This window comes from Orcinus orca, chromosome 15, assembly GCF_937001465.1.
Source record: "Orcinus orca chromosome 15, mOrcOrc1.1, whole genome shotgun sequence".
Taxonomy (NCBI): domain Eukaryota; kingdom Metazoa; phylum Chordata; class Mammalia; order Artiodactyla; family Delphinidae; genus Orcinus; species Orcinus orca.
Window position 1 is genome coordinate 82,944,126 of NC_064573.1, and position 14,869 is coordinate 82,958,994.

At 39.1% G+C, this 14,869-nt stretch overlaps 1 protein-coding gene across 9 annotated transcripts in view; it reads right to left on the reverse strand.

The window, feature by feature from the left end:
* MPHOSPH9 (M-phase phosphoprotein 9) overlaps positions 1 to 14,869 on the reverse strand; it is a 54,816-nt gene that overhangs the window by 32,684 nt on the left and 7,263 nt on the right. For 7 of the 9 annotated variants that reach the window (XR_004486977.2, XM_012535535.3, XM_033440790.2 and 4 more), the window contains 8 exons: positions 12,691 to 12,780; positions 11,468 to 11,991; positions 10,415 to 10,538; positions 6,394 to 6,484; positions 4,867 to 4,955; positions 1,783 to 1,908; positions 1,160 to 1,620; positions 675 to 830 (listed from right to left, as the gene is read on the reverse strand). Coding sequence is in view for 8 of the 9 variants with exons in the window: in XM_012535535.3 (XP_012390989.2) it covers positions 675 to 830; positions 1,160 to 1,620; positions 1,783 to 1,908; positions 4,867 to 4,955; positions 6,394 to 6,484; positions 10,415 to 10,538; positions 11,468 to 11,991; positions 12,691 to 12,780 (1,661 nt within the window). In the remaining variant the exon portion in view is untranslated. The remainder of the gene's footprint in view (positions 1 to 674; positions 831 to 1,159; positions 1,621 to 1,782; positions 1,909 to 4,866; positions 4,956 to 6,393; positions 6,485 to 10,414; positions 10,539 to 11,467; positions 11,992 to 12,690; positions 12,781 to 14,869) is intronic. The other 2 variants (XM_033440791.2, XM_033440793.2) reach the window with 2 other exon arrangements.

Genomic DNA, 14,869 nt, shown 5'->3' on the forward strand with positions numbered 1-14,869 from the left:
GGAAGTCCCTCAAGTACACTGTTATTAATACTAGTAAAAACATCAAATTTTGTAAATGATTCTCTCTCTCTAAAATAAGTGGAAAGCTATCCCTAGTATAAGACCGTTCTCCCCTGTGTGTCTATGGTTTTTTTGAATGAGATAACTGTTTCCACAGGTTCATGAGTGTCTGGGTTAAAGTTATGCATTTCTGGGTATGAAGAAAGGTTGAGAACTGCCCCAGGACATCAATCATAGACTTATTAGGGAATCCATAGAGCATTAATTCTCCCATAAATGACATTCCTTTACATACACAAAATCTGCTCAACTATCTCAGTATTTCGCCCACACAAAACAAATGTCCTCATCAATCATCAGTGTTTTGTGAGAGGATGGCTCAAATCTTTATTTTTTGGCTGCACCCTCGGCTTGCGGGATTTTAGTGCCCCAACCAGGGATTGAACCCGGGTCCTAAGCAGGGAGAGCAAGGAGTCCTAACCACTGGACTGCCAGGGAATTCCCTCAAATCTTTAAAAATAATTACTTAGGCAAACATGTTTCTGTGTGAAAATTTTCAAATCTAAAGCACACGTTTTCAAAGTGTTTTAACATCATAATATGTTATACTTTGGGGAAAATAATATATCCAAGTTGGAGAAACACTAACTTTACAGTTAAATTATAAGTCTTACCTGTCTACAAGAATTTGATTGGTTTTCTTCCAATCTTCAACTGCAGGAATTTCTTTTGCCTCCAGTTTCTGTTTCAAACTATTTATTTCTGACTCATAATAAGCTCGAAGATCTGCGATGTGTCGAGCATGCTTTTCCTTCAGGTTCTGCCTAACCCTGTTGGTGAGAGGAAAAAACATCATTTAGAAAGCATCTCCTCACTATCTCAATAAGAAAAACCAAGAACATAATGATTCTCATACATAAAAATACAGCCTTTTTCCTTTGTACACCCACAGAAAATATAATAGATTAATACACAAGATGACAACTAATAAAGCAAAAAATAAAAAGACATTTGTTTTTAGATGGTCTACCTTATAAACATTATATTATCTTTTTAATTTTTTATACATTACTGAAGTTCAATAAAAACAATTTTCATCATTCAAGCAGACATCATAAAAAACCTATTGACATTACAAGCCATTCACTGAAATACATACTTAGACAATATCACAGGATCTTCCAGGGAAGTCAGTGAAATGCATTCTGGGACACCACTGGCTGTACCTGGAAGCTGGGACTGACTGGCTGAGGCAAAAGGTACCAGGCCAGTGTTTTCTTCATCTACACTGTTGACTGAGATGTCGTTACTACCAATAGCATATACTGCAGGAAACGTGGAACTGGTCCTACTTTCATTTTGGAATGCATGATTTTTCCAAGAGTCCACTGGAGACACTTTTGTACTTGAAGGATATCTTGGGAATCCAGATAACTGAGAAGTAACATGACTTGCTTGTGAAAACGAGTCTATGTCAGAGTGACTAGCCATACTAGGTTCTAGAACGGAGTCCGGCGAGAAGGATATTCTGTCATCAAGGGCATTCAAAAAGCCATGTGGCTGAATCCCTGAAATCTGCTGACTTGGCTTCAGGTGTAACGTTGGGTCTAGAGTCAGTACCTAGAAATAAGACAGACAACAGTAAGCTCTCGCCCTCTGTACTCAGTTTTCGTTTTCAAGTGAGTAGGCTTTAGATCTCCTAGGGAAAAGGAAGCTCAAGATGAGAGTTAAGAGTCATGAGTCATCTTTCATTGTCACTCAGCAGAGTGCTGTCAACTTTACCTCCGGTGGATGATTTGGGTTGGAAGCAGAAGGGAGATTCCTCTCAGGTAACTGCTTGTTTTCCCTCTGTTTTTTATAATAAATATCCTTCAGTGATGGTAGCTTCATCTCATTACTAGTATTAGACTTAAAGATATGAAACAAAATTATTTAAACATTATCAATGAATCAATGATGAAAAAGTTTACTTTCCTGATATCAAGATCAGCACCATAAAAAGATTTTTGAAAAATTTAAAATAAACTGAGATGCCAGACTGCCAGATTTGTAATAAGAGTTTGGAAGTCATTACCTATTATGAGGCTCCCTCAGAATGAAAAAATTTTCATACCCTCTAACAATAAATATTAAGGGGATAATTTAAACCTAAGATATTTAGCAGCCTAAGAACACTTCCAAAGAATAAAATCCTTGGTAATCTCCTTACTCAAAATAAGAACAAAGTTTCGAGGTAAGAAAAGACTTCATAATGAATGAAGGAAGCAGGGCAAGAAAACTTCTGGCCAGATTAATTTCCTGTGACTCAAAGGGACAGGTGTCAAAAGGTGGAGTTCCCCAGCTCTGTAGTTATATTCGTGTTTAAGAGTTGGCAGACAACAAGAAGTGTTAAGAAAGAAGTTACCCAATCAAAATAAGACCCTTTTTTAATTAGTAAAATAAGAAGATATGGGGACTTCCCTGGTGGCACAGTGGATAGGACTCCTCACTCCCAATGCAAGGGGCCCAGGTTTGATCCCTAGTCGAGGAACTAGATCCCACATGCATGCCGCAACAAGAGTTTGCATACCACAACTAAGGAGCCCACATGCCGTAACTAAGACCCCACACAACCAAAAAAATAAATAAATATTTTTTTTAAAAAAAAAGAAGATACAATCCTAACTTCTACAGCTGAAATCAGGGCTTTGCTACACTGGAAGTGTTACAAACCTAAACTCCAAATATTAAAACACTGGGCTTAAATTATTTCAATGTGGGACTTATTGCAGGGCATGACAGGGGTACCATTTAACCCTGGGCCTCAAATTTAAACTAACGTGGACATTCTCTCAAATGAGATTACAGATTGAGTGAGAGATACATTGAAAGCACTGAAAGAACACATTCGTCCTATAGCTTTAAACTTTTAAACTGTCCCATTTCCAGACCCTACATAGACAGACTGCAGAGCACCATGAACTAATGTTTTTTTAATAAACTCTATAACTAGCTTGTGAAAAACACAATTAATTATACTTTTTGTGTGTGCATTAAAGGCATTAATTTGTTAAATGTAAACCCTTAAAATTTACCACAATTTCTATAATCCTGCTTTGAATTTTTACTTTTTATACACCAACAACCTGGAACCCTTTTCAGTCACTGAAATCTATGCCAAGCAGCAGCTCTTGGACTATGGCTACAGCCTGAGGAATCCTGCCCTGGGTGAACAGTTGCAACTATGCTATTTACAGCTCACTGTAATACGAGGTAATATTTTTTACCACCTTTTTTTTTTGGTGTGCCGAGTGGCCTGTGGGATGTTAGTTCCCCGACCAGGGACTGAACCCAGGCCCTCGGTAGTGAGAGTTCAGAGTCCCAACCACTGGACTGCTAGGGAGTTTCCTTTTCACCGCTTTTATGATTTCTCTTCTTGTCATATTTTAACATCTCTGAAGTGAGGATGTCTCTTGTAATTAACAGCATCTTACAAATGCCTTTGTTCAAGTAGCAGCTGTGACATAATTGTCACTGCCTGCTCATAAGCAAATAGAAAAGCTTTCAAAATTGGCCAAATAGTTGTCAGCAGCTTGGAAGAAAATCCTAGAGGCTACGCTGGAACCCCTGAGAAGCAATATTTAAGGGACAGTGAATCAGACATGTTTAGCAACATTCCCCATCTGAGAGTCAAAAGCAGGCCAGTCCTACATAACTACTAAGCCAGGTAAAAACTCAGCACCAAGGCCTTTCATCCTTTTTTAAAGAAATGCCAAGTCACCAATGCTCTTGGTGGCCCAAGGGAAATGGCACGTGGAAAACACAGAAACCAACACTGACTTAAAAAGAGAGGAGTGTGGAGTGTAAGCTCCTGTAGGTAAAGAAGTTTCAACTAATTTACTTCACTTATATTATCCATAAGTATGTACAAGAATTATAGGATAAAAATACATGTTTAAGTCTACAAAATATAAATTCTAAGGGATAAGCATTGTATCCGTCGGATTGATGAATTTTTTTTCTTGGTAGAATGTGAAACAGGAAGTCTTAAAATTGATGGCAACTTTGTATTTTGAGTCAACAAAATATAGTGTTAATTTACTGATGTTGAAGACCAAGAAACACAAACAGTGAGCCCTGTAGTTGCAAAGCCCACCGAGTCTCCCAGACCCCTCAATCTCACGTCCCCCCCTTCCTTCTTAGTGTTTATCTGTCTCTTTTTTCCTCCTTTCCTGAAGGACAGAATGCTGGTTCCCACCCTCTCTGGGACTCCGATGTCCAAAAATACACTGGTCCCATGTTGTCCTGTCCATCTATGCCTGTCACTCGTGTTTACAGCTCTCCTGGTTACTTTAATTGTATCTCTCCTTTCCTCCAACCTGTTCTCTCATCTCCTGATCTAAACACAGAAGTGAGATATATACATCGATGTACACATACTGGATATTTTTATTTCTTTGCTCTGAAGTCAACAAAATATTTACATTTCTTGCTCAAAGAAAATCAAAACAGCAAATTAAATTGCTCATAATTATGATACAAACGGATCAGCGGGAGGGTGTAACAGAACAGAAAATCAAAACCACGCCTGGGAACGAGGGAAGAAGTTTATTTGTGTACCTACTATATTTAAAATAGTGGGCACAAAACCATGTCATTTAATTTCATAAAACACTAACCAGGCATTTTTAATTCCATTTTTAAGTAACGTTCCTAAGATCACACAGGCAGTGAACGACAGAGACCAAACCTGAAAGCAGGCAGATATGATTTAAAGCCCACGCTTTTTTCTGTATATCAGCAATTGAAAAATACAAACTTTGTAAATGAACCAGTATATACAATTGTACAACAAATACACACGTGCATCGTGGGTTATTAAATTACCTGGCTTGGTGATATATCCGTGGAGGAGGCTGGAGTCTCAGGCAGAGAGTGATACGTGTCCTTCTCCTCCAGTTTCCAGTAAGTCAGTCCTAATGTGAACAAATACACAGAATAGATAAGGGTGAGGAAAAAGAACAAAAATGCTTTTAGAGTAACTTATTTCTACCTAAAGAAAATTAAACATGGGAAGTATGTGTTCTAGAATAACTTATTTTTACCTAAAGAAAATTAAATACGGGAAGTTTTTGGCTATCTGGATACAGGAAATTGAATTTGGAAGGGAAAAAATTCACATAAATGCCTTGCCATGTAAGAGTCCTAACTTAATGATCCAAATATTTTAAACTGAACTATCATATTATTAAAAGTCAAGATAAACACGTGCAATTTAAAATATTTTTTTAAAGACAATTCCTTTACGCACAGTACAGACATACACAGAAGCAATCTAAAGAATTCAATAAGTCAAATCCTTATTGAGCGTTTACTGTACCAGCTGGGGAGGAGGAGGCGTGAAGACTGAGCTGTGAGCCGTAAGTCAATCATACAGTACACACAGTATGTCAGAAGGTGGTGAGCACTCTAGTAAAAGTTACAAATCAGTGTAAGGGGATATGCAGTGCGTGTGGAAGCGGGGGCAGGCGCTCTTTCTGAATAGGGTGGTCAGGGTTGGCCGTGTTAGCCATATATGAGGGAGCTCCCCCGTAAGGGGCAGGGGAGAACATTCCACATACAGGAAGCAGCCAAAGCAAAAGCCCTAAAATGAGAACTTATCGGGCATATTTGAGCAAACAGCCTCTCTACTGAAGCAGAGAAAGGGAGAGAGCCCCAGACAGTGAGGTCAAAGAGCAGAGCTAGATGTCTCCGGGCCTGCAGGCCTCTGTAAGGACAGACTCCCTCCCGACTGTTATTCTGAGGGAAGTGGAACCACCGCAGGGCTTGAGCAGAGGAGTCACAAGATCTGACCTGTCTTTAAAAAGGATCACATTGGCTACTGTGTTGAGAACAGATGGAAGCTGCAAGGGTGAAAGCAGGGAGGCTGGTTAGGAAGCTCGCGGGAACCCAGGGGACAGGTGATGGGGCTCTGTTAGGGTGAGAGCAGGAAGGTGGTGACAGGTGATCGGATCATGGTAATTTTCACAAGGCAAAGCTAATTCATCCTGAATTGGATGTGGGATTGTGGGAAAAAGGAGTCAGTATGTAAAGCCATTAAAGCTAAAATAAGCTCACCGTGGAGAGTAAAGAATGGCTTACAGACAGTTTGAATTTCTTAATTCATTTTGGAGTATCTGAAAAATGCTGAGATGATTTTTGCAGCTGTTTGAAATAATTGCAAAAGTACTGCTTTCTATCTTTACAGAACTTGTAACACAAAGTAAGGCAAGTAAGGATGTTACAGCTACCAGAGGCACAAGACAACACATAATACTTTTACAGAAACCACTCTAATATACATGATTATCACCCTATGAGAAATGCACACGTTATTATTTTGAAAAAAACTCTTTAGAAATATAAGTATCATACCTGTTCCTGAATCAGACATCCAACAATTTGGACTCTCATCTGGTTTGTTGAGGTAAAAAGCTCGAGAATGTGTAGCAGCAGTGAAATCAGACTACAATTCAAGAAAGAAAACCATTAGTTGCCAGCTAAAAATCCTTAGGCACAGACTGCTGACACAAGGAATAAGAGCCAGGTGTCAAACCCAGGCGCAGAGAAACTTTCAGAGGTTCACAAAGAAAGCAAGCCTGGTTTTCCCCATGGTTACAAGAATCGCAAAATGATAGGAATTAACAATGAAGGATTTTCTATTCCTGTGTAATTTACAAAAGTTTATTTTGATTCTCTGTGGAGATGAAAGAGGAAACCGGAAGCAGACAATATGAGTGCAGAATGAAAATGCATTTATGGACTTCCCTGGCGGCGCAGTGGTTAAGAATCCACCTGCCAATGCTGGGGACACGGGTTCGAGCCCTGGTACGGGAAGATTCCACATGCCGCGGAGCAACTAAGCCCGTTCGCCAAAACTACTAAGCCCGTGCTCTAGAGTTCGTGAGCCACAACTACTGAGCCTGCATGCCACAACTACTGAAGCCTGTGCACCTAGGGCCCATGCTCCTCAACAAGAGAAGCCACTGCAATGAGAAGCCCGTTCACAGCAATGAAGAGTAACCCCCGCTCACCACAATTAGAGAAAGCCCGCGCACAGCAACAAAGACCCAACACAACCAAAGATAAATTAATTTTTTTAAAAAGAGAAAATGTATTTATAATTTGCCATCGACTTCCAAAAGAAATTTCAAGTGCCTAGAATTAAAGTCGTTTAGTATAAAAATTAGTGTAAAAGCCAAAACAATTCATTTTTATCATTAAGACAATAAATCAACTCTGAAAACTGCATATCAATAATTATTATGAACTTTAAATAGTAGACTACATCTTATATGCAAATAATTGGTTACCAGAAAAGGCTAAAAATGCTTACTTATCCTCAATTCTAATAAAAATTCTAAGCTAAACTCTCTTCACAATACCTCTGGCATTGTCACAAGAAATCTGTGTTTCCCCAGAGAGATATGTGATTTTCATCAGAATTTTTCTTATGAGTTTCACCACCATCAAACTTTTAATTCCCGTTAAAAAGTATTTAGCTCTATTTGCTTACAACCACCTGTGAACCCACTGCAAAAGCAAAAGCACAAGCACACTAAGCTGATGACATTCTATATACCAAGGAGGGGTTATCCCCTCAGCCTTCTAAGGCACCACTTTAGCCTCCTTTTCATCAAATGTCTCTCCTAAAACGCCTACCTGTTCAAATTTCTGTTGCGTCTCTGTACTTAACAGACCAAGAGAAGCTGACTGCAGAAGAATAAGTGAAAAATCCCAATTAAAATATTTTGACTTTTTCCTGGTTCTTTGGTGTAAACCTTAACGTGCTCAGTCGACACACGCCCCCTTGGCTGGAGGGGGCTCACCTCACACGGCTGCCTGCTGCACTCTTCCGGGCCACAAGGCATCGGCTGAAGAAAACAGGCCTGGCTTTTGAAGAGCAACGAAAGTATGGTGCAAGGAAAGCCCTTCCCAAGAAGCTGGCCTCAGCCTAGCACAGGATCTTCATCAGTAACAGTCTAGCAGCATCTGAAAAACCACCATGGAGCCCACACCTGGGGAAATGGTAACAGCCAGTCTGTCCCAGACAAAGGACCAAGGAAACAAAGACCGACTTGAGCTTTGGAAAATCCTTGTGCTAAACAATATCCAATTTCAAGACATGCTTCAAGATAGCTAGGACCCCAAATAAACTACCTTGTATAAAAAGAAAATTGGATCCCAAGAGAATTCTGATCATAAAGATTCCCTGGATTTAGACTGAAAATGGAAAAAGAAACAATGGGAGAAGAGAAAGGATGAACTAAAGAAGAAAGTTCCAACTTTTGTGAATCCACAGAATTTGATTCAGAATTATGCAGGTAAGAAGTGCATTTCAGGTGTGGTGTCTGATTCAATAACCACCACTACCTGAAAGCCATTTAAAACTTGGACACACCAAAGAAACTTGATTTCCCCTAATGATTTAATAGCAAAAATATCTAATTCACCTTTAAAAAATAGGAAAAATAAAATTTGTCCAGAGATGATCAAAGAAAAGGAAAAATTCAAACGGAATCATGCCCTCATCACAGCTTTACCCCCTGCGCAACTGACATCCCCAGAGGCAGAACAGGCTACTAGGTAGACCTATCCCCCCCAAGGGCATATTTCTCAGGCAGTGTCTCTGATCCTTCAGCTGCTTGTCGATTCTCCACGGAATCAAGGGAGAAAATTAGGCTAGATCATTGGTTCCAGGCTTTACAGCACATAAGAATCACCTGAGGAGCTTTTAAACCACCTGATCATAGGTCACAACTGCACCAATGAGGACAGACCACCTGGGGCTGGCGGCCAGTCATAAGTAGAGTTTTAAGGCTCCTCAGGTGACTCCAATGTGCAGCAAATTCTGGAAACCACAGGGCTACACAGAACAAATACCGATCCACAGTCACAAAAGACAGTGAATCCACCAAGTTACACACCACAAATCCAAAGTTCATCAGAAGTGAAAAAGTCTCCACAAACTGAGTTTCAGTTAAGGTAAAAACAGAAAAAATGAAGCTACTATATATGAAAACATTCTCCATTTCTGCCTACCTATTCCAATGAAAAAAACAACTTTCACCTCAGTCTCCAAATGCTTTTATGTCACCACACCAAATAAGGATATACCATGCTTGACGGCACACAGGTTCAAAAGAACAGAGCTACCAATACAGCACCAGCCCCCGAGGCTTGACGGTTCATGTAGCTTCCTCACCTTCATTTCCCTCCTCAACACAAATGTGAGTAAGTTAAAAAAATGATGATATCAAGAAGCCTAAGTATCACGGGCTGAAGAAAGAAAAATGACTGAAAGAGAAATATTGCCTTATGAAGGCTGGGGGACTGCCTTCTTACGACTTCTATTCTTTTTTTTTAAATTAATTTATTTTTGGCTGCATTGGGTCTTTGTTGCTGTGTGCGGGCTTTCTCTAGCTGCGGCGAGCAGAGGCTGCTCTTCATTGCAGTGCATGTGCTTCTCATTGCGGGGGCTTCTCTTGTGGCGGAGCACGGGCTCTAGGAGCACAGGCTTTGGTAGTTGTGGCGCACGGGCTCTAGGAGCACAGGCTTTAGTAGTTACGGCGCACGGGCTTAGTTGCTCCGCGGGCATGTGGGATCTTCCTGGACCAGGGCTCGAACCCGTGTCCCCTGCACTGGCAGGCGGATTCTTAACCACTGCGCCACCAGGAATGTCCCCACAACTTCTATTCTTTAATAGATCTTTTTCAAAGGAAGATGGAAAGACTATGTTTAGGATGATCAAGACATGGCCAGTTTCTAAAGGAATCAAGATTGTAGAGAGACTTGTCTTTGCGATTTCAATGTATTATACTGAACAATGTTATTCTATGACAATTTAGGCCAAAAGGTCTTTAAAGATGTTTAAAACTTACTCAGTAGCTACAGCTCGTTAACAAAAGCAGCTGCTATATGAGCAAAAGGAATTAAATGAATGTTTAGAATTCAATCTCTTACAACTTGGATTATAAATTCAGAGTTGTCCAAGCTTCAACTGTTTTTATAATGGCATCTTAAAGCGTTCACACATAGAGTACTACTTATTACAACTTAACAGCAGAACAAATTATTTGAGGGTTTTTTAAAAAACAATGTATTACTCGTAAACATTTGCAGTACAAAGAGAATTAGGACCTTTACAAAATGTTTCCTTTTTTTTTAGTAGTACTTTATCTCTCACTGGTTTTGATTTCCAGTCTACTAAAGAACCACTAATTGGAGCATCGTTTCCCATCCTTTGAGACACCAAAAAAGGTATGTCAATGGAACAAATTAACAATACAAAACAAAGGGCAAAAAACTTATGTTAATGAACATGTGGTAAACTCAACATAATTATCCTAATTGTCCATAGATGAAGCATGCCAGAGTCAAGTGACTTGTCACCTACTTTCTCAATTGGTGATTTCCTGGTTTGCTCATTTCCTTGCATAGGTTTTGAACACCCCTCTTCTTTATGTGCTCTCTTTGGTTGGTTCTGCTTCAGCTTTTGAGCCCATGATGTTATAGATTTACTATTTAAAAAGAAAAAAACAAAACACCTCTCTTTAAATGCTGTCCTTCACAGATAAAACTAAACACTAGTAGATACTATGTCAGTGGAAAATGCTTTGAGTTGTTTTTCTGATAGCAGAGAGAGGATGGATTTTTATTGATTCACATAAATTTCTTTTTACAATATCTTACTATTAAAGGCAAAATGAGGAAAAAGACTGACTAGCAGTGATTAACAATACTTATAGTCTGTCGCCATGGAACAGAACAAAAACCACCATAGTGGCCCCTTCAAGTACTCAGTATATCTCCACAGTGAAAGCATACTTATTTAGATGGACTTATAATTATACTTATGGGTACCCAAGATTGTGTTGCCACAGCAAAATACCTTACACTGGATGACATATGTCAGAGACATAAAACGGAACATAATTTTAAGTGATTATTTGCTTTACAAACATTCAGCCAAAGTTTCTTTTACCAAAAGTTTCTTTTACCTGGGTCAATCAAAATGTCATTTAACTTACAAAAATCTCTTCTTATAAACATAAAACTGAGTATGCTTATATATAATTTTTTGTTTTAAATTATATGAACATGTGTGACAAAATTCCACTGTTGATGCAGTCCTATACTCTAATTTTCAGCAAGTCGATAGTGACTAGAAAATACAAAAGGTACTTTTCTGGCAAGGCCTCTCACCTTAAGAGTTTTAGTAGTCTTATAACATTGTAAATGGGAAGACAGATGTCGTTAGCATGTAGTGTGCTTTGTTAATTTCAGTTTTTTCCACAGGCAGTAAATAAAACAATTTGATAAAACTGATAGACATTCAAACACATCTCATTCCAACTAAAAGCAGCTGTATTTACTAAACATGTTTAGTTTATTATAAATGTAATAAACAAGTCAAACTCCCTTCAAGTGATGGAGAAATTCTACTTACTTATCTGTTTTTCCACTGTATACTTCCGAAATCTTATTTTCACCAAGAAAACTGTGTTCAAATTCACCAGGAAAAATGGGAGTATCTTCCTTTAAAGATGCACAGAATTCTTCATTTGTATGTATATAAAAACTCTGGTTTTTCACACCATCTACAAGTGACTCCTTTTGCACCACCGGTGCTCCAAACTGTCCTTTAGAAACCTCTGCGTGCTCCATGAACTCTTGAGCGTCCTTAGGTTTGTAGGTATTTAGTTCTGAGACACAAAAGGTACCATACCCACTGCTCACTGAGCTACTATCCACATTGCAGTCTGGTTGTGACATGGATGCTTCTCGCTGCATTTCAGGTTCTTTAGACTTGGGATAACTGATAACAGATTCATTTCTCTCACTGTTTTCAGAAAAAAAACCCATTTGACTTTCTGAAGATATTTGTCTGCTTAAAGAACTTCTATCACAGGAAGCCCAGGAAGCATTATTGGTCTGTAACTTGACTAAATTTTTTATCTCCTTCTGTATACGCTGAAAATAAAAAGTTACAGGTTTGGCTAAGGATGTATATTAACATCACATTTTTATAAATGTCTTAAAATATTGTGTTTAAAAATGAGATATTACCCTAAAGATGACACATGTGCATTATATTTAGTTTATAAACAAAACTGATATAAAGAACTAACTAATTGGGATCTTTGAGATGGCCCACACTCTGGCATTTCTCGCAGGGCCACTCTCACCTTTTGAGACAGACCGAGTCCTATATAGGGAATGTGTACCTCTAAATAAATAAATCTACTTCTTACCTATCACTTTGTCTCTCACTGCATTCTTCCTGGGATGAGACACAAAGAACCTGAGCTTCAGTAAGTGCTGACACCAGGAACTCGGGCCCCCACCCAGGTGGAGGATGGAATGATGATGCTGACCCTCCGGACTTCAATCAACTACAGCTTTGGACTCTGTGGACCTTTGTCCCAATTCTATGCTGAGTTCTCCTCTGCTTAAGCCCCCTCACGATTATGCGTGTACCCTTAGTTTAAAACTTCCCCAGTTTTGCAGTTTGGGGAGACACTGCTTTGGGAAAAGATCCCCGGTGTTCTCCTTATTTGCTGCAAGTAAAGAATCCTTCCTTCTCCCAAAAAAAAGGGGAAAAAAAAATTAACTAATTGGTTCTTCTGCAAACCTTACAATATAAAACAAGAATCAATATAAAGAACTTACTTGAATTTGGTTGTGGAACTGTTCCTGCTGGGCAACTATCTGCTCTTGGCATTGTTTTTCCACCAAATTGAATAGTTGTAACCACCTGGTCTAGTAAATTATAAAATATTTTAGTTAGACATAAATTTTTAACCTAATATTTCACAGAAATATTCCTCCAGTGGGAAAGAGCCTTTTTTTAAAATGTATTTTTAATGTAAAAGTCATAAGCTAAATTAATTATAAAACTATATTTAATGCAAAAGTACACGGACATAGGATTGGGCACCCCTTTCTTATGTTACCTGTGGTCTGAGTAAATTTGAGGGTCTGAGTAAATCTTCTTTTTCAAATGGCATCTTAATTTGATGTCATCTGCTACCATTTCTGATTAATCAAGAACTGCTGCTAGTTGTACTTTACATTTGTCTTAAGTCCCTCTTCCTTTCCTCATAACACCTAACGGTTTTCTTAAACACTAACCTGGACCCAGAAAAAGAATCCCACATCTTAAAACAACAAATAGTTTAGTATTAGGAGAATTTGATCCCTAATTTAGTTGTTCTTCAAGTTAAAAAACCTCTTTTAGAGTCAGATATTAAAGTGCTTTAAAGCACTGCAGCTGAAAAAGAACAAAAAAATGACTCTGAAAACCTATGGAAGTGACCTATAATTCCCTTCACGGCCACTTTTAGGTCCTTATCCATCCTGACCCCCAAGAGTAGTTAAGTGCTCTTATAACTAGACTAAGCCAAAACACGGGAGGAGAGGGGGCACAGACTTCTCCAGAGGCTGAATTCAATCTAAAGGCTGGTCTACTTTCAGTAACAGACCGTATGTAATAACATACAATGTCAACAAGTAGCTACCACAACTGGCTTCCCTGTTTAAAACCTTTCGGTGCCTTTCCACTCTGGTCATTCCCTACAGGGCCCTGCGTGATCTGGCTCATCTACACCTCCCAGCTTCATCTCAAGTCTCTCTGTCCCTTTCTAGACACACACCAGCCTCGCTGGCCCCCTTCTGTTCCCTGGACACGCCAAAACTGTCTTCCGCCTCAAAAGTCTCGCACTTGCTGTACCCTCTACCTGGAAAGCCCTCTCCGCAGTTCTCAACATGGCTGGCTTCTTCCCCCCCTGCGATTTCAGCTCAATTATCATCTTCTCTCGAAGAGTTTCCCAGACCACCCTCACAGTCACTCTCTCTCTTTCTTGGCACCCTGTTTAGTTCCTTCGGAGCGTTTACCAGTCTGAAAGTCTCTCACTTGTTCTCCTGGTGAACCTGTCTGTCTCCCACCCCTGCGCCCACCCCATCTCCAGCACCTAGGACACAAGGCCAAGAGTGGACACTCAGATATACAGTCTAAATGAGTGTATAACAATGGATACTGCTAGCTGCGCTTTTCTTGGCATTATAGACTACACCATCCAGAGACCCTTCAGGTTCATGGTGAAAGCCACTTATATAACAGAATTAAGTTGAAACCTGTATAACGGTATTAAGGTAAAGTGGAGAAAACCTCAAGACTGGAAAAGGAAGCCTTAAAATGAAATACGATGGTACTGATAGGAAGCGTGAAATCTAAATCAATTGACTTCAGGACAAGGTGGACTAGATCAAATCAAGTCCCTTACCTTCTCAACTTATAAAGTATCTTATATTAATCAAAACATAAAAGAAATCATCAGGCAACAGTTTTCTTATTCAGTTATACCTCTATACCTTTAGGAGTTATTTTTATCCTAATAAAGTTATTATTCACATAAAACTAAATTATGATAGAATAACAATTTACTTAACAAAAAATGGCTTCATAGTATGTGAGACACTTGAGATTAATCACATCCTTATCATCATTTTCTTATTTAGGATACAAATGAATAGAGTTCATTCAGGCCATAAATTAGTGGAGACTTCGTTTTTCCAAGTCAGACTTTATTGTTAATGTTTTAATTTTAAGTAAGCTAATTTAAGAATATTATTAATACTGTGAATAACATTATACACTTAATTATTAAGAAGGGCTATTATTCATTTCCAACTAAACCTATCTATACCACCCGCATCTTACATACTGCTGGAGGGCATGGGTGCCAAGTTTTCCCCTGAGTGCAGGTGCCTGGCGCTATTAGCCTGAATGGGGGCTGCTGCCGTCCGCTGCTCTAGTCTGGCCTGGGAAACATCCTATGGGCTTTTCCCA